At 46.2% G+C, this 19,953-nt stretch overlaps 2 protein-coding genes across 5 annotated transcripts in view; one reads left to right on the top strand and one right to left on the bottom strand.

The window, feature by feature from the left end:
- INTS1 (integrator complex subunit 1) overlaps positions 1–15,230 on the bottom strand; it is a 54,286-nt gene extending 39,056 nt beyond the window's left edge. For both annotated transcript variants that reach the window (XM_078777584.1, XM_078777585.1), the window contains exons 1-10: positions 15,051–15,230; positions 14,091–14,396; positions 8,988–9,184; positions 6,930–7,067; positions 6,675–6,834; positions 6,447–6,561; positions 6,033–6,219; positions 4,725–4,870; positions 2,122–2,263; positions 1,831–2,007 (exon numbers count right to left, since the gene is read on the bottom strand). In XM_078777584.1, coding sequence (XP_078633710.1) covers positions 1,831–2,007; positions 2,122–2,263; positions 4,725–4,870; positions 6,033–6,219; positions 6,447–6,561; positions 6,675–6,834; positions 6,930–7,067; positions 8,988–9,184; positions 14,091–14,396; positions 15,051–15,099 — 1,617 coding nt within the window. In that variant the 5' untranslated portion in view covers positions 15,100–15,230. The remainder of the gene's footprint in view (positions 1–1,830; positions 2,008–2,121; positions 2,264–4,724; positions 4,871–6,032; positions 6,220–6,446; positions 6,562–6,674; positions 6,835–6,929; positions 7,068–8,987; positions 9,185–14,090; positions 14,397–15,050) is intronic.
- Positions 15,231–15,747: 517 nt separating this feature from the next.
- WDR90 (WD repeat domain 90) overlaps positions 15,748–19,953 on the top strand; it is a 48,229-nt gene continuing 44,023 nt past the window's right edge. For 2 of the 3 annotated variants that reach the window (XM_078777583.1, XM_078777581.1), the window contains exon 1: positions 15,807–15,911. In XM_078777583.1, coding sequence (XP_078633709.1) covers positions 15,857–15,911 — 55 coding nt within the window. In that variant the 5' untranslated portion in view covers positions 15,807–15,856. Of the gene's footprint in view, positions 15,912–19,953 lie in introns of all 3 variants that reach the window. The other variant, XM_078777582.1, reaches the window with a different exon arrangement.

The following is a 19,953-nucleotide window of genomic DNA, read 5'->3' as shown; positions in this document are numbered from 1 at the left end:
AGTGATCACAGGGTTCGTGAGCAGGAGTTTGAATCAAAATTATCTCAAACTACCAAAAAATGCATTGCACATGAAATGCTACCTCAAAATAGCATGACAAATCACTTCCTGCAAAAAAGCTTCAACAGTGAAGTACAAAACCACATTTCCAATCTGGCCTCCAAAGGCAGTCGCCGACTGGGCATCCTCCGTCGTGTGAGGTCCTTCCTTGGCACACCTGAGCTCCTCACCACATACAAGGCTTTCATCCGCAGCTCAATGGAGTACTGCTCTCCCCTCTGGGCCAGTGCTCCTGCCTCACACCTAGCTCGTCTTCACGCTGTTGAAACCAAAGCTTTCAGAATCATTGGAATCTCCCGCGATGAAGCTAACTCCAAGCGCCTTTCACTCACTCACCGCAGGCAGGTAGGTGGTCTTTGTCTTCTACCGACTCCTTTCCGGCCTTGCTCCCCGAGCTCGATCTGTACTCTGTCCCCCAAATATTCCTCCAGGTCGCACAAGATCTGCCAGCAACCCTCTTCTGGTGAAATTGCCAAAATCAAGACTCTCTGCTCACCTTCACTCTTTCATTCCTCTTTTCTCCCGCCTCTGGAACAAACTCCCTCACTCTCTTCAATCCCACTCCTCCCTCCAGGGTCTTTAAAACAGCTGTTCACCACCATCAGCATCACCATAAAACAGCATCTTCCCCCACCCAAAACTTTGATCTCTTCTACCCCCGTTAATTCACCCCAGATCCACTTTTTTTTTTTTTGAAATCCCGACTTCTTTCTTTCCTGGAAGTTCTGGCAGTGTCCATGTGTTTTATACCTTTCCTACCACCCTCCCCCGCTTTCCCAAGCCTCCTCCCCCCAAGCCCTCTCCCTCCCACGGATCTTCCCTTGTCCCTGTTCTCTGCTGTTGTACTTGTGTGCTTCCCTCTCTCTCCCTATCTTGTCTCACGCTCCCTTTACTGTATGTTTTGTGTATCCGTTTGTCCTTTTTTGTGATTGATGTTAGCTCTTTCACGAGCCTCGATGTTGTCTACAAAAAAACAAAAAAACAAAAACAGTTTTGACGTCTCCCAACACCACCTCAGCCTCGGAACCCAGGAAAACACCTCGCAACCGTGGTTCACTTGTTCCTCTTTTTTCTCCGCATACTTCCCTTCATGTCTTCAAGACAGCTGTTCACCACCATCTCAGATTGTCCCCAATGCAGAAAGATCATCTTTTCTACCCTCATTAACCCTCTTAACCCCACCACAATCCCTCTTCCTTCCAAATTTCCAGTTTTCCCTCCTGAGAGTTCTTCCCCCCCCCCCCCCCCCCCACCCCCCCAATTCCTCCCCACACCCATTGTTTGGCCAGGCTTCCTTGTATCTTGTCCTTCAACTCAACTGTTGGTGTTTCCTCCCACTCTCTGCTGTTGCGTTTGTCCTATTGTATCCTAATCCATCCAGTGTACTAGTACTAGCTTTTCCATGAAACTCGACTATGTATACAGATAATATGTGTGTGTGTGTATGTATATATATATATACATATATATATGCTGAGCAAGCCCCTTCTCCATTCCTACAAACCAAAACACAATGCTTAGAAAGCTCCCCCACCCCTCCCCACTCATTCACTCACTCACCCCCACCCCCTCCCCCAAACCAAAAGATAAGGCCCACACAAACAAAAGCCCACATTCAGGGAGTTGTTACTTTAAACAAAATGATGTTTATACATCCAAAACAAATTCCTCTGTTTAAACCGTTCACTGAGCAAAATAACATCCTTCTATTTGGGCCGAGCTCGGTCGGAAAGGGAAATGCCATTGGATCGGGTCGAGACAAACGGGCACCTTGCATTCCATTTTCAAGAAGGGCGGCTCGTTACGCTCCTCCATAAGACCTTGACAGAAGGCCTGGAAGTCCATCTCGTGCTTGCACTGCTTGGCGATCTCACGCAGCAGGAGTCGCGAAGCACGCAAGAAGTCTTCCTTGTTCACCAGGAGTTCTTGAAACACCAGCGCGAGGTACTGAGGAGGAGACGGAAAGTCGCACATTACGTCTCGCGAAACATCGGGTGGGACGCAGAGGGATCTCGGAAAAGAAAATCTTCTGACAAAGCCACAAGGGCAGAATGTCCTGACCCTGGGAGCGGTGTTCGGCACATGCTGGAGCACGGTGTACAGGATCTGCATGTTGTTCGGATTCCGCGTGTTGGAGAGCTCGTTGAACAGCAGGCCCTTGATCAGGGTACCCAGGTTGTCCTTGTGGGAATTCAGCAACTCCCTGCGCAAGACACGGTCCGGATCAAACAGAAGGTTCTCCGTAATGTGATCCGTCACATATGATGGGCCGAATTGACGATAGGGCGCTTAGCGAGTGTCTTGCTAACGCACACCTAGGCCTTAAACGGTGACAAAAGCATTGTCTAGATAGAACTGCCCAATTCTTATCCCATTTTTGCCTCCTCTCGAGCTAATTCAAGCACTCCTAACACATCCATATTCACCGTCCCATGTAAACGACCACTTATAAGCCATGCAATGGTTGCTTCAAGATCGTAAACGCACTCATAAACACGCCCTCGTCATGTGTGAAGTTTCCTGGTTATTTAACCGCATGCGATTAGGTTTTCATCACGCATTAGATATATAATCACACTTCGGCTGATCGCCCGATTTGTTACCTCTACCACCGAAGGTAGACTGAGGTTATGTTTTCACCTCTGTTTGTCTGTGTGCAGGATATCTAAAAAAGGTCTGTGCAGATTCAGACGAAACTTGGTGGACAGGTTGGGTGTGTGACGAGGATGAATAGATTCGATTTTGGTGAAGATCTGAATCCAGACACGATATATCTCTCTATAATGCAAGCAATCTCTGTGTGTCTGTGTGTCTGTCTGTCTGTGTGTATGTCTGTGTGTATGCCTGTGACCGCTGTTTCTCGACAACCACTGGTCTGATTTAAGTGAAACTTACCAGGTATATTGCTGGGGACCTGAGGATGTGCCTTTTCAAGGTTTGCTATTAATCGGACAAGTGGTTACCAAGTTATGGCCATTTATTTAGCAAACACATACGATTTGTACGTGAACGAAGGAACAGCGAAGGACGAGAGCGAAGGAACGGCGAAGGACGAGAGCGAAGACCGAAGGAACGATGGAAGTTTAAAAAAAAATTTGCACGTACGGTCAAGCTACAGCGAAGGAACCGCGTGTGTGTTTGTTGTTCTCTTCTCTTTGTGCTTTTCCTTGCGATTAAATTGCAAAATGGCAAAATATGTTGGCGCAAATTGAAGAATTGGCCATTAAAACTAATTTGCGATTAATCGTAACTGCGATATGCGAACTTCCGGACAGTGAGGCCTTATTTTTGGTACGTACGTCAACGTACGTATGTCCTCGTACTTACCTCCCCGCACATACGGGCACGCACTAGTTTTTTTTAATGTTCACAGTGATTCTTGAAGTGATTCTTCATAATTGAGAGATAAGGCCGGAAACGATAGATCGCACGATATTTCAAAAAGAACGAATGATCCAGATTCGGATCCAGCCGATCAGTGTGATACAAAACATCCTGTTCAGCATGCTGCAGGTATGCACGCTACCGAGTGCTGTTCTCGTTAAATAATGTAATGTTCGAACGTTAGATTTCCAGGGAATTTTAGAAAAGCTTGCCTTGGGTCTCAGGTACTCAAAAAAGTCATACAGTTCTTTCAAAGAGGCTATTTGACCCTCACGTCCTATTTATACTGAAAGGCAAACACCTTTGTGTCAGAAGCTCATCTGATTCCGATGTGCCATACGTACTTTGTTACAGAGCGCGATGCCGCTAAAGCTGTTTTTTTGGCAAGGGTTATACCGGCCTGGGTGGTTTGCCATTGCCTTCCCATAGGTAGGGCAGGAATGATTAATTTGCTCAGTATGCCGGCGATAGCTCGCCTAACTCTTTGCAAAGGTTCATTAACGCCCACCAACTAATGCCAGCAGACGGGACGCCCGTTTAACGTCCATACGCCCGTTTAACGTCCATCCGAGGGACGGTGCACACATTGATGAATCACCCTGCGTGTGAAACACAGACATGATCGCCGAGTCGGGATTCAAACCCAGGCGAGCTCTTGGCCATCCTACCAGCCCCAAGGAGATATAGAAAACTAAATAAACAGATATGTAAATCAAAAGATTGTGCTGTTTGTACTATTTCGATTTGGTTGTGGTATTTCGATATAAAATTTTTCCCTGGTGTTGGGCTAGCGGCTAGGGTGCCGGCTTAGGATCCTAGGATCCTGGGTTCGAATCCCGGTCGATCGCTGAATTAACGCCAGGGGGGTTGACTCAGCCTGTCATCCTTCCGAGGTCGGCTAATTGAGTACCAGTTCACTGGTAATTCCCTGTTTGTCGTTAAAGGCGGCAAAAAGGGTTGGCGTCAGGAAGGGCATCCGGCCGTAAAACATTGCTTCAAAAAGGGGACCAAAAAAAACAAAACAACAACAACCACGGTGCCTGAAAAGGCCAACCCCCGCTTTGCGGGGAAAAATGGCCTCTAAAGGTGGTTATTTTTATATTATGTATATTTCGATATAAAATATTTGGTTGTGCTGTTTCGCACTCTAGGTGTATTTGTCTAGGTGTACTTGTCCTTTCTACCAATGTCCTTCAAATTCATATCACAACAACATGTCTGCTCCTCGATGCATGGATTAACATTTGTTGTTTCGATCGAAAGATGATAAATGAACGAACCGTATGCACAACATGTAGTGGTTGAGTAGAGGCTTTGGCTTCAGACGGATCTTGGTGATATGCGAGATCACCTCCACATCCTCAGCCGTGTGACTTGTGCAGTTGCTGCACACGGCCATGAGAAGGTCCTGTGCTGGACGCATGAGCTGAAAAAAAGGAGGACTTCGATCAGGTGACCTCAGGGTTTTTGGGAGGTTTTGTCCCAGGTGTAAAAATTTGCTTGTTGGATGGGGTCCTAACTCTCGAGGAATTCTCCACTTAATGAGTTGAAATGAAAGATAATAAACTCCGTTTTAGCAAGGCGTTCATACGCAGCTTGAGGGGCTGGTGCCCCTGCCTCACACCTTGCTCAGCTTGATGCCGTGGAAACCAAGTCCTTCAGGATCATTGGTACCTCCTGCAATAAAACTGAGTCTATCACCTTCACATGGCATACAGGTTGGTGGTCTCTCTGTCTTCTACTGTCTCATTTCTGGTCTTACACCCTCTGCCTTTTCCGTGCTCTGTACCCCCCAAGATTCTATAGGGAGCACATGGTCTGCCAGTAACCCCCTCCTGTTGAAACTCCCTAAATCCAGGACTACTGCTCACCTCCACTCATTTGTTCTTCTTTTTCCCCACCTGTGAATCAACATCCACATTCTCTTCAATCGCATTCGTCCCTCCAGGGCTTTAAGACAGCTGTGCACCACCATCTTGGATCATTCCCCATCCAGAACCATGATCTTTTCTACCCTCATTAACACACCCCAAGCCCAACTCTCTCGGCGTTTCCAGGTCCAGCCCCCCCCCCCCCTTGCCCTCTTAATTATTTTTCTCAATTTTATTTTATTTCAATTTTTTTTACTTTTATTTCTTGTCCCATTTCTACTTCTTCGCCAGTTTTCCCTTCCATTTTTGTGATTGAGAGTTTGCGGCCATATCCATCCTCTTCACCCCTTGCCCTCCGCTTGCTCTCATCCTTCCCCATGTTCTTTATTTCTCCAACTCTTCCTCTATTTTGCTCCCCTATCCTTCTGTCTGTGTGCCAACAAATGCCAACAACCCCCCCCCCCCCCCCCACCGCCACTCTCTTTCCACGGCTCTTTACATTCTATTTCGTCCTATTCCATTCTGTGTTCGAGCTTCTCCACGAGCTTCAACTCTGTATACAAAAATAAAAATATAAATAAAAAGAAAGTCAATTGCCATCCTGCCGAGTTCGTTTTTCTCCTCAATATCCTATATTAGAAACACTTCCTCATTAGTCCCATTCCTAATCTACACCTTCATCGCACACAAACTGCTTCATTTCACACACCCGATCACCTTAGGGTTCTGCAACCATAGCTCCAGTTTCTGAACCGCAAGGAGCCGAATATCCACGTAACCGACCGTGGCGGCGAGGAGGCGCAAGAGGTGACGTGGGACGCTGTCCATTGGCTGCCTCCGTGCAAGCTGTTCCCGCAGCACATCCCCCACGTATTCCTGAACACCCCCGGCCACTTCGTCATACCTGCCACAAAAAGCTGTGGTTTAAGCTAGAGAGTGACAAACAGCAAAGTCCCTACACTGGAAGAAGCTGGAGTTCTAATGTCACGACGAAAGCAGCACTGACGTTATGTCGTGGAAAAGCGCATCACATACAAATTCACCATAAGTTAACATCGAGGAGGCACCGTGGGTTTAACAAAGGTAAAAACACAGCAAAATAAATGAAGATGACAAGAATCAAATGTGCACCTCAGCATAACAGGTGTGGAGTCATCATCTGAAGATACTTTGTCTTCAACAATGAGAAGTTCAGATGGTTCCAACGTCTTGTCATCGTCTGCACCACTCAGACGAGGACTTGCACCTGCAAACATGCATGCACATCGGTCATTAATGAAAATGACCTTAATGAAACGACAGTAATGCTGGCAGCGGCTGTCAAAAGTAGCCAACAAAACAACCATATGAAGACCTCACCAGCACTAGCTTCTCCACCTGTGGGCCGCCCCTGATCCAAATGGAGCATAAGACCACAGGGAGTCTTTGTACCAAATGCGGTCTGGATGTTATCCACAAAGAGCTTGCAGTACGGACTGTCTACCCACATTCGTTCACCAAGCGAGTCCTCAATATATACCTGCATGAGCACATTGCACCATGTGATCATGCAAGCATGAACAGGCAAGCATGGCATTAATGACCAGAGTTACAGAGCCAGAAAACGCTGCTCACCTTGACAAAAACTTCAGGCCAGTTCTCATCCTCTTCATACGCAGCCATGAGCAGGTTGCAGGACAAGATGGCTGCTGTACTGCCCCCTTTAGATTTCAACACGACGCCGGGGTCTCGACGCAGGAGACCACAAAGAGCCTGACACAACCAAAACAAGAAAGAGCAATCAGAGATTGCAGACCTTCGCCAGGATATGTTTTCAGTGGTTTGTAAGGCTTTTGTGTTAAAACAAACATGGCGGCCAAACCACGTGACCGATGACATCATCGGTTTTTTTTCTCCAACAATTTATCCCTAAATTATGCTCAATAAATTTCATCTTGATCGGATGAAGTTTTGTATTTGTCGAATTATGACGTCATAATGGAGGCACCTATGACAACATCATTAAAAGGTGTTATTCCACATGGAGAGTTCTTTACAATGAGCCATGTCTCAATTTTTTCGATGAAGCGCTTTCAGAGATATAGAGGTGCAAATGTTTTTGGTTTTTCCAGGATGGTGGCTGAACCATGTGAACGATGACATCGTCATTCTTTTTTTTCTGCGCCAATTTATGCCGACATGACGCTCAAGAAATTTAATCTTGATGGGATGAAGTTTTGTACTTGTCGAATTATGACATCACAATCGAGGCACGTATGACATCATCATTAACATATTTTATTTCCCATGGAGAATTCTTTACAATGAGCCATGTCTCAATTTTTTCTATTCAGCGCTTTTGGAGATAGAGGTGCAATTTTTTTCCCGCTTTTTCCAAGATGGCGGCCGAACCACGTGACCTATGACATCATAAATATCATTAAAAAAATTCTACAGGTGGAGTTGCACCTATGGTGAAAATTTCCTGTCAATCGGACCAACGGTTGCAGAGAAAATCATATTTATTCTGTGCGGACAAACAAACAGACAGACAAACAAACAAACAAACGGACTCAAATGCAATACCCTCTCCTCAGGTGAGGGTAATGAAGCATTTTAACAGCAATTCATTTATAACTGTGGAGTTCACCTTGCTCCGCACAGTCATGAGAAACAAGCATCTTTACTGAGCGACAAATTTTATTGGTCGCGATCACGTAAAATGCTGTAATATTTGCTCCAAGTACTGCTAAACGGTGGGGTTTTGAAAGTGCCAACAATGTGATTTGTGTTCAACAGTGTTCAGGTATATAATTCAATTGAAATAAAATATTTTAAAGGTAGTAGTGAAAAAACATTTTTGGAGGGTTATCACCATTGATGCAGCGTCTTTTACACCACCTTATCTAACATTTTACATTAGTTCTTCGTGCCTGTTGTTGTGTCCTTTACGACGTCCTAAAACCAGGAAAGTTGGATTTTCAATTTTGGTTTGACTGCCAGACAGGTAAACGGGGTAAACCAATCACCTTACTCCTCAGCACGCATGCGGGATCAGGACCAGATTCCATACAATTTGCCAAATGCAGAGCCAAAGTACCTCTAAGCTGTAGATTTGTGTTCTGATCTATGTTCAAAATATTAAATTTAATTTAAATTAAGTAGTTCCACAATCTTGGACTGAACCAATTATTTCTATACTAATTGCTTAATTCCTCAAACCAATCACTCTGATGCCATGTCAAGATGGTGAGCTATAACATGTCACACACCATCTAGAGAAGGGGTTAAACTGGATAAAAAAAAAAAAATTGTGTTTGTGTTCCGATCTATGTTCAAAATATTAAATTTAATTTAAATTAAGTAGTTCCACAATCTTGGACTGAACCAATTAATTCTATACTTAATTGCTTAATTCCTCAAACCAATCACTCTGATGCCATGTCAAGATGGCGAGCTATAACATGTCACGCACCATCTAGAGAAGGGGTTAAACTGGATGTCATCCAATAATAAATTATATTGCATCTTTTACCAGAGTTCACTTTTTGGCCATTCCCCTGATCAAGCTTCAAATTATTTGTATGAGTCAGACCCTCCACCATCCCTGCCTGATTGGACAACCATCACAGCAAGTCCATAAATTCCAAGGATAAGCTTAAAATGAGGGATCAAATGAGATCGGACACAAACCTCGATGATGCCCTCCGTTGCAAAAATATTGGGCTTGACTTTGGCGAGATACATGAGGGCGAGGCACAACGTGGAATCGGGCCGAGGTCGAGAGAGCCGGAGCTGCCGAGCCGCCCCGCAAAGCAGAGCCTCCACGCGCTCGTCATTGCCCTCTGCCTCGGCGGCCTCCACCGCCTCAAGAAGAGCGCCCGGTGGCACTGTGGAAATAGGTCAACACAAGCAGGGTGACCCATAGAAATCCACACAAGAGAATATCGAGCGTCACATACTCGCAAAATTACCCGTTTACTTCCTCGTTTCAGCGATCTACATTGTAGAGCAGGGGTTTACCCCACCTAGAAAATAACCATCCCCCAACTAATACGAGCATACGGGACACCCGGCTTCATCCTTCCTCTTGATCAGAAATCAATTTAATGACTAAATTTGCAGATATATCCATCACCACAAGCGGCAATTTCTCACAGTGCTCATAATATACACATCCAAACACACACCTCCATGTAGATTTATCCGACTATATTAAATGAGGAATTCTCGATATGCATGAGTATGTGCATGTATACATAATGAAAATCATAGAACACTAGAAAGTTCATAGAACACGATACCCGCAGAGAGTTCATAGAACATGATACCCGCAGAGAGTTCATAGGAACACGCCACCCACAGAGAGTTCATAGAAACACGACAACCGCAAAGAGTTCATAGACCACGATACCCGCAGAGAGTTCATAGAAGACGATATCCGCAGAGAGTTCATAGAACACGATACCCGCAGAGATTTAATAGAACACGATACCCGCAGAGATTTCATAAAACACAATACCGCCGAGAGTTCATAGAACACTACACATGTGAAGAGTTCATGGAAACAAGATACCCGCAGAGAGTTCATAGAACACGATACCCACGGAGAGTTCATAGAAACACAATACCCGCGGAGAGTTCATAGAAACACGATACCCGCAGAGAGTTCATAGAAACACGATACCCGCAGAGAGTTCATAGAAACACGATACCCGCAGAGAGTTCATAGAAACACGATACCCGCAGAGAGATCATAGAAACACGATACCCGCAGAGAGTTCATAGAACACGATACCCACGGAGAGTTCATAGAACAGTATATCCATGGAGAGTTCATAGAAACACGATACCCACGGAGAGTTCATAGAACAGTATATCCATGGAGAGTTCATAGAAAGATGATACCCACGGAGAGTTCAAAGAAACACGATACCCACTGAGAGTTTACAGAACACGATACCCACTGAGTTCACAGAACACGATACCCGCGGAGAATTCATAGAAACACGTGTAGTGTTACTTCAATTTTAATAAAATAGTAATTTTAACGATTCTTTATAATAATAAAAAAATCGAAGGTTTCTTGCTATTTAATAAAAAAAACACCACCCGATTGAACCTTTATTTAAATTGAAGTACGGCAAAACTGGAGGTTCGTGGAACTATTAATAGACAATTTGTGTACTATGGTCCTCAAGTATGCAATTCAAATTAAATAAAAGAAAGATTGTAAAAGTCGTATATAAATAAATTATTTCCGTTTTTTACTGCCATTTTCTGCAGTGTCCATTACATCACCTAACTACTACCTTACATTAGCTTTTCGTGCCTGGTGTACATGTCCTTTATGACATCCCTAAAAACAGTAAGTTTCCCGTTTGGAATGGTTTTTAATTTTGTTTGATTGCCAGGCCGGCAGACAGAGTAAAACAATTTATCGCTCCTCTCTATGCACGCGTGACCAGGGACAAATTCTGAGCCAAAGGTACCGTAAAACAAATCACTTGTCTTCCTTTTCATGTTCCAATGGCTTTGGGGGATGCGGTGTTGGGTGGTCCAGAATAATATGAGAAAAACATGGTAACAACGTTGTAATGTTCTCACCATCCAGAATTGTTCCTTTCATCATAAAAACACTATATGTGAAGTTTTATGGATCTATTGTAATATTTAGAGGTAGCTCAACTAGCTTGAAATTTCAGTATATATAGTCTATACACTACAACAACAACAACAACAACATGCATTTTAAGGCCATTTTCCCTGCGAGAGCGGGGGTTAGCCTTCTAACTATAGTCTAGCTATAGTCTATACACTATAGAGGTGAAATTGGTATATAACGCAATACACAAATTACACATACAGTACATACAAATTCTAAACACATCTACCAGCTGGTTATTCAGTCTTTTCCAGTTAGGGTCTTCTTGTTGCTGTCAGGGAATGTTTTCCTGTGTTCCTGCACAACCTGCAGCAGGGACAGAAGTTGATCTTCATCATGTGTCAGCAGTCCACTGAACTCCTGAATTAGTGCAACTCCTCGTTCCGCATGGTCATTTACCACTTTCATGGCCTTCACAGTCTCACACGCTGCTTTAAAATCGTCTCGGTCTTCCCAAGTCTCTGGGTCTGCTTCCAGAAAACTGTCAGGAAGGTCCATCTTTTCAAAAAGCATGCGGGATTTCTGTGTAACAAAGTCTTCCAAACCACTTTCCTGAATATTTCCCAGATCAACTTGGATGCGCTTCGGAGGATCTTCTTGTCCTTCATTCTCCAGTGCGAGGATCATTTGTTGTTTCACTGCTGCAGGCACATTCTTGTCAAAAAATGCAAGACCAATCAGGTCCTCTGATAAGTACCACAGATGGCCTGCTAGTTTCATGGTTGCTGCCTTCGAAATTGCTTGGTTTACATCTTTGTACTGCACCAGAGATTTTAGAAGAAGCAAATCACTGTTTGGGGCAGAAGCCGCAAGAGGAGCTGTCATCCATGCTCTGATGTAAATACGGATGGTGAAGATGGCAATGTCTCTCAGTCCTTTCTGCTCTTTGCTGGTGAGTTTGAACTGACTTCTGAACATCCAAACCCTCAGGCTATAGATGACCTTTGACATCCAACGGACATGGTGCATGGGTCCTGGGGCCATGAACCGGACTCCTTTTGCAGGAACTCCACCCAGAAAGATTACACACAGTTCCAATAATTCCCGATAATCATCTCTTGGCTGGATTTCAGCAAGCTGACTCCCAGCGAAAAGCAGAACATCATCCTTGATATCAGAAAGGGATTCACTAACCAATTCATCTGTGGTTGGATTATCAAAGTTATCCTGATCCAGAAATTCCCAGCGAGCCTGGAATCGTTTGAAGATTAAGATCTCTGGTCCAGAGGAGGGCCCCATGCAGCTCACAAACACTGCTCCAATCACAATTTCAAGTATGTGGTGGCGACAAGCAAGAAATAGCAGTTCGGTGCCCAGTCCTTGTTCAAATAACACACATGCTCCGGCCAGCCTACTCTACAGGGTACAATGCATACTGCATAGACCCCTCAAAACATATTTTCCTTCATAAAACATCAACAAGGCATGCAGGGTATTCATAACTCAACTTAAAATTCCTGTAAAAGTATGCGACAATCAGAAACTGTTTCAGTGTCCACTGTCCATGGCATTGTCAGACGTTAGTGTAAGACCATATGGGGAAACTTTGATGACCATGAGCTACCCATAAATATTATTCAATTTCATTTTTATTTCACCAGCAGTGTTTTTTTAGGTATTGGAACAGTTCTGGAGGGTGCGAACATGACATTTAAAAAAACATAATTGTGGACCACCCCAATGCGGGGGGGGGGGGGGGGAGGGGGTGGGATGCCTTACGATTTCCACCTGTACACATGCCGCAATGCGAGTGGTTTACCATCCACTGCTGCAGACAGGGGGAATTATTAGCCCCGGCACAAGATATATTTGCCCCATCCCCGCGAACCCCACCGCCCCCAAGCTGCTCCCAAAGAGAGCAGGTGTTTCTAATTCATTAATATTGTTCTATGTCTGATAAATAAATAGCTTTTATCACCTAAAATGGAAATGAATGTAGAAGGAAGTAGAGGACGGGGAAGACCGAGAAAGACTTGGCTAAAGATGGTGGAAGAAGAAATGCGGGCAAGGGGGTTAACAAGGAGAGATGCAGAAAATAGGGCAAAATGGAGAAGATTGTCATGGGGGCCGCAAGGCTAACCCCCGCTCTAGCAGGGAAAATGGCCTTAAAATGCATGTTGTTGTTGTTGTGTTTTATCACCTAAATATTGTCAAAGGTGTGCTAACTATTTAAGGTGACGCATTGGGCAGGAGGCCTTCGCCGTCAGATTAACTCACAATGATTACTACCCAAATGGTCTTTGAATATCCAGGTACATTGCTAAAGATCTATAACTTAGAGGTTCAGAGTTTAATTAACATCATTTCGCAAAAATAAGGAGACCAAACGGAAAACACCACAATTAGCAAAATTAATTACAAATGGAACCCTGGGACACAGGAAAAGTAAGAGATGATAATTTTGGTGTGTATGTTTCGTCAAGGACTGACAGGATGGTCTGGACTCTGGAGGTACGCACACACGTCTCTGAGCCATCTAGTCTGGGTTGAATCCTGACACAGCTATAAACTACCATCCTGGTGTTTCACGGGCAGAGAGATTCATCAATACGTGTTTTTGGTCCCATCTCTCAGTTGTGAAGAATCACTTTAAAAAAAATTAAGTTCCGTGAATGAATGAATGAATGAATGAATGAATGTTTTAAGGCCATTTCCCCCGCTAGAGCGGGGGTTAGCCTTGCGGGCCCCATGACAATCATGGTTCCCTGTTTGAGGCAATGTTTTTATGGCCGGATGCCCTTCCTGATGCCAACCCTTAGTCGCCTCTTACGATGTGCAGGGATACGGTGTACCTATTCTAAACCGGGGTACACACCGGGACGGACACATACTTTGACGTCCGTGGGCGGACGCAAAATGGACGTCCCATCTCCGACATTAGTTGGTGAACGTTAAAGATCCCACGGTGTCCTTCACGAAAAGTAGCCGAGCTACACTGAACAAATTCCAAATTCCTGCCATAACTACTGTTGGGAAGCAATGGCAAACCACCCAGTGCAACCCTTGCCAAGAAACTGCTTCAGGAGCACCGATGCTCTGCAACAAAGTATGGTAAAGTAAAATCAGAATGTTTCTTCAACATCAAAGTTGGAGTAATAAACGGCAATAACCAATCCAGGAGGTACAGATACCTTCGACAGGCGTGACCACTGGTTCACGGACTGAAGGAGAACTGGCTCGTCTTTCCGCATCGGCAGCTTCGGCCAATCGCCCCAAAGGACCTAGATTGGTGGCGCTGCTGCTCGAGCCAAGTTTCTGGCGCTTGGTGAGAGCGGAAAGTCCTGCCGAGCCCGGGGCCGGGCCGGATAAGGTCTCACGCTTTCGTTCGGAGAGCAAGCCGGAGGTAGACCCGGAAGGTTTGTGCAGAGGTTGTGGTAGCTTGGTCTCGGCAGAGCCTTTGGAGCCGAGCGCGATGAAATCTCCCGGAGGAGGATGGGCTGTAAAAAGTGGGAAAACATGTACAGGTGTTAAACAAGATCACCACCACCACCACCACACAAAGATGACCACCTGGTATAAACCTGAGGTTTCGTTCACCTGTCAGTGCTCCCATGTCAACCCCTGCTTCATGATACAGGTAACACAGGTACAAATCCTACATGGCATATCGTTATGTATCAATTCTCTACTCATGTCCTTGTGAATTCGTTTAACAGGACAGTGATGTCCACCAATGCATTTGTCCTGCATGCGATGCATGTACAAGTTCATGTATGAGCATCAGATCACTGGGTGGAGAGGGGGGAGGGGGGGTCGCGGGGGGGGGGGGGGGATTAAAAAAATATAAAACTGTGAAATATGAAATAAGGGAGCATGGGGGAAAGAGGATGGGGTTAAGGTTAAAAAAAAAAATTCCCTTATTAATATTTGCGTACGTAATAAATATATGACCGCTAAATTGCTTCAAGCACAATCCGAATCTACCAAAGTCAATCTTTATGGATCTTATTATTCGATACGAACTATTCGATCTTTTGATAACATTTTATTTTCCGACAGAGGATTGTTTACAAACGGCCGATCCTTCCAAATGACCACGATTAAAGCTCATCCCGAACGCTTTTCGCGTTCCTCCTCCTCCTCCTCCCTACCTGAGGGCTTACTGGAGCGCCGCTGAACTCCAGCCTTCGCGCGGTTCATCGTCAACACGAGGGAATCTCCGCAAGTTTACTGGGGATTCATGGCCTCAGTAATAATTCTCGGGCATTGTACAAAAATTGCAGCAGGCCGCTAAACATCCCATCCATTCCCATTTTCCATCCATACTTCCGGTCGTGTCTCTGATTGGCTCGCTGGCCGGAATAAGATTGCCCTTTTGTCTTCGTGAAACCTTTTGTCGATTTAACCAGGAATAATAATGTCAAGAGGACGAGAAAGAAGAAGAGAGGAACAGGAAAATGAAAATTAAATTTAACTGAAGAAGAAGAAGTTCAAACCTGGGTTTGATACAAAGTGGACCAAGGTCTTAAATGATCAATTCACTGAATATGATCTTAAATGGTGAACGCAATCAAAATGACCTTGGATGATAAGCGCAATCATATTGCAGTTAGGTTAGTGGGTGGTTTTTGTTGTAATTTCTGTAATTATCAAACATCCTCTTGTTCGGTATATAGGAGCCATGGTGAAGTAATTAGTGGCAGTGTTATTACTAATGCATTTTCCTCGCATTGCGCAAAATAACTTGTGTGGTTTATTTATACATTCGATATACCATTAAAATGACATTAATCGTAAAAAGTAAAAAGGAAAGGCCCACATGATCAATGATTCGATGCTCGGTTGTTTGGGTCTGCGCGGCCTGACTCGATTATTGACGTTTCGTGATTGGCGGGTTTGTTCAAAAATTAAAAGAAAGCGGACATTAAGCTTAACACGAACACAAATTTCTTGCTAAATGCGAATAAAACTCACTTTATTTCATCGGTTTCACACAATCATGGCTGCGAATGGTAAGACTAATAATTATTTTACATTTCAAATCACATTTTGAGATAAGTATTAATTTAATGCGATTACGTTGATGATCTTTTTTTTGTACCACAACGGAAGACGAGTTTTTAAATTCAATATTCATGGTAATTTAAATTCGTGATTAGCCCTTGAGTATTTATAGACCTATGTATGTTGGCATGTTACATATTTCGGAGACTGGGTGGTGCGCAAGCGCAATACGCGCTGAAACCGGTTCTCCAGCTCACCAAGCGCTGAAACCGGTCCGGCGACTCACCGAGCGTTGAAACTGGTCCGGCAGCTCACCAAGCGCTGAAACGAGTCCAGTCCGGCATCTCACCAAGCGCTGAAACCGGTCCGGCGGCTCACCGAGCGCTGAAACCGGTCCGGCGACTCACCGAGCGTTGAAACTGGTCCGGCAGCTCACCAAGCGCTGAAACTAGTCCAGTCCGGCATCTCACCAAGCGCTGAAACCGGTCCGGCGGCTCACCGAGCGCTGAAACTGGTTCTCCAGCTCACCGAGTGCTGAAACTGGTCCGGCAGTTTACTGAGCGCTGAAACCGGTCCAGCGGCTCACCGAGCGCTGAAACTGGTTCTCCAGCTCACCGAGTGCTGAAACTAGTCCAGTCCGGCATCTCACCGAGCGCTGAAACTAGTCCGGCGACTCACGGAGCGTTGAAACCGGTCCGGCGGCTCACCAAGCACTGAAACGAGTCCAGTCCGGCATCTCACCAAGCACTGAAACAGGTCCGGCGGCTCACCGAGCGCTGAAACTGGTTCTCCAGCTCACCGAGTGCTGAAACTGGTCCGGCAGTTTACCGAGCGCTGAAACCAGTTCTCCAGCTCACCGAGCGCTGAAACTGGTCCGGCAGTTTACCGAGCGCTGAAACTGGTTCTTCAGCTCACCGAGTGCTGAAACTGGTCCGGCAGTTTACCGAGCACTGAAACCGGTCCGGCGGCTCACGGAGCGCTGAAACTGGTTCTTCAGCTCACCAAGTGCTGAAACTGGTCCGGCAGTTTACCGAGCGCTGAAACCGGTCCGGCGGCTCACCGAGCGCTGAAACTGGTTCTCCAGCTCACCGAGTGCTGAAACTGGTCCGGCAGTTTACCGAGCGCTGAAACCGGTCCGGCGGCTCACCGAGCGCTGAAACTGGTTCTCCAGCTCACCGGGTGCTGAAACTGGTCCGGCAGTTTACCGAGCGCGGAAACCAGTTCTCCAGCTCACCGAGAGCTGAAACTGGTCCGGCAGTTTACCGAGCGCTGAAACCGGTCCGGCGGCTCACGGAGCGCTGAAACTGGTTCTTCAGCTCACCGAGTGCTGAAACTGGTCCGGCAGTTTACCGAGCGCTGAAACCGGTCCGGCGGCTCACCGAGCGCTGAAACTGGTTCTCCAGCTCACCGAGTGCTGAAACTGGTCCGGCAGTTTACCGAGCGCCGAAACCAGTTCTCCAGCTCAACCAGCGCTGAAACTGGTCCGGCAGTTTACCGAGCGCTGAAACCGGTTCTCCAGCTCACGGAGTGCTGAAACTGGAGTGCTGAAACTGGTCCGGCAGTTTACTGAGCGCTGAAACCGGTTCTCCAGCTCACCGAGCGCTGAAACCGGTTCTCCAGCTCACCGAGCGCTGAAACCGGTTCTCCAGCTCACCGAGTGCTGAAACCGGTCCGACGGCTCACCGAGCACTGAAACTGGTTCTCCAGCTCACCAAGCGCTGAAACTGGTCCGGCGGCTCACCGAGCGCTGAAACCGGTTCTCCAGCTCACCGAGTGCTGAAACCAGTACCAGTTCGGCGGCTCACCTAGCGCTGAAACCGGTCCGGCGGCTCACCGAGCGCTGAAACCGGTTCTCCAGCTCACCAAGCGCTGAAACTGGTCCAGTGCCTCACCAAGCGCTGATACTGGTACCGGTCTGGCGGCTCACCCAGCGCTGAAACCAGTCTGGTAGCTCACCCAGCCCTGAAACCAGTCCAGCAGCTCACTCGCTGAGTGCTGAAACCGGTACCGGTCCGGCGGCTCACCGAGTGTTGAAACCGTGTCCGGTAGCTCGTCCGGTTGCATTTGAGTTCGTTTCTTTGTTTGCACAGAATAAATATGATTTTCTCTGCAACAGTGGGTCCGATTGACAGGAAATTTTCACCATAGGTGCGCCTCCTCCTGTATAATTTTTTAAATGATAATTATGACGTCATATGTCACGTGGTACAGGCGCCATTTTGATAAAACCTAAAAACTTTGCACGTGTATATCTCCTAAAGCGCTGCATAGAAAATATCGAGACATTGTTCATTGTAAAGAACTCTCCATGGGGAATAACATATGGTAATGACGTCAAAGGTGCCTGCATTCTAACATCATACTTCGACAAGTACAAAACTTCATCCGATCAAGATGAAATTTCTTGAGCGTTATCTATGGATAAATAAAGGAAAAAAAATAATAATAACGTCATCGGTCACGTGGTTCAGCCGCCATATTTATTTTAACACAAAAGCCTTAAAAAACACAAAAAACACGTCCTGGCGAGGGTCTGCAATCTCTGATTGCTCTTTCTTGTTATACATATAAATGACGGGGTATGGTCTTTACCCTATCAAGAACAACCCAATCAATTTAATAGACTATTTATTGCCCTCATTTTCCGTGCACACAGAGGAGGAAAAAAGGTCCCAAATATGCCATGAGAACCTTTTTTCCTTGAAGCATTTCAACAAGCAAGTTATATTTATAGTCACAGAGAGAGAATGGCCTTCGTGTGGAAGGAAAAACAATTTGAAAGGGAGAAAGCAGCCTCAAAGGGAGAGCAAGTGATAGCCGCGACGGAGAAAAATAGCTTTGAACTCAAGGTTGCATTGAATGAGTTTTTAGAAGAACTCATTAAAAGTTTCACAAGGGAAAAGGGGCCCAGCGGTCCCCCTTTTGCTCTTCAGTAATATGCATGCATTCTGAGTATAGAAAATATTGTTGCGGATTCGGGGGTCGGCGCTCCCCTTATCAAGGGGGCGGGGGGGGTTAATCCCCTTGTCTTTTAAGCTGGCCGTCCTCCAATCCTGGAAGCTATGACATCACTTCCGGTCGGTGGTAAGTAGGGTTGTAAGCCCAATTAGTCGTATTACCTAAGTACTACCACCGGCCGTAAAGCGAGGAGATAACTCTGACCCGAGTCGCAGCGTTGATGGATACGCCGAGCGAAGCGAGCCGCGACTCGGGCCGTTAACAAATACTACACCCGATTATAGCGGTTTCCAAATCGTGCTACAGGTACTCAATTGGAAGAAAAGACGGAGGCGATCGAATAAGAGGAAACCAGAGTAAGGGAAGAACAAAGAGTGGGTTTATTAATTATGTACAAAAACCAAAAGAAGAGGAAACGAAGGGAATATACAAGAAGAAGAAGAAGCAAAAGGACACATGGCAGGCTTACCTATACAGTCTTACTTATCACGACCCCAGGACAAACAGACAGACACACGGAATGGTAGCGGTAGGGGAGGAAGGTCCAGGCAGATGGGTCCAGGCAGGTAGGCTCCGTCCAGGCTCCGGGTCCGCGGGCGAAGAACGGCAGGCTGCTTCGCGTGTCGTTGGCGCGTGACCGGACCTTACATATGCGAGGGGCTGGAATGCCGCGTACGTATAGCGTGCCAAACGCTCTCTCTCTCCCGATCACTCAATGTCCGTATCAAATGGAGCGCTCCCGGATCAGTCCGTTAACAATGGCTCGTGGCGCAGTCCTCTCAATAGCGTTACAATCAGACGTCTCCGCGCCGTTATGTTAATCACGACGGTCCCCTGCGCAGTCCGTGATATTTGAGCTCTCCCTGCACAGTCCGTGATAGAGCTTGGCGCGTGTGCTTATATAGTGCGCTTATAGATCAATCCGCGCCACACCCGCCAGTGAGCTCACCTCAGCCCTGGTTGGTTAGCGAGGGCTCACCGGCTCCGCCCTTTATGGCTCGTAGACAGGGCCACGCCTCGTTATTGGCGCTCCGCCCCCTTCTTCTCCAAGCTTGACCGCGTGCGTAATGGCGTCGCCTGAGCGAACGCTGA

Source organism: Myxine glutinosa, chromosome 5 (genome assembly GCF_964187855.1).
Source record: "Myxine glutinosa chromosome 5, kmMyxGlut1.1, whole genome shotgun sequence".
In the NCBI taxonomy this organism is placed as follows: domain Eukaryota; kingdom Metazoa; phylum Chordata; class Myxini; order Myxiniformes; family Myxinidae; genus Myxine; species Myxine glutinosa.
Note: the sequence above shows the minus strand (reverse complement) of the source record. Positions and strands in the feature narration are given on the sequence as shown.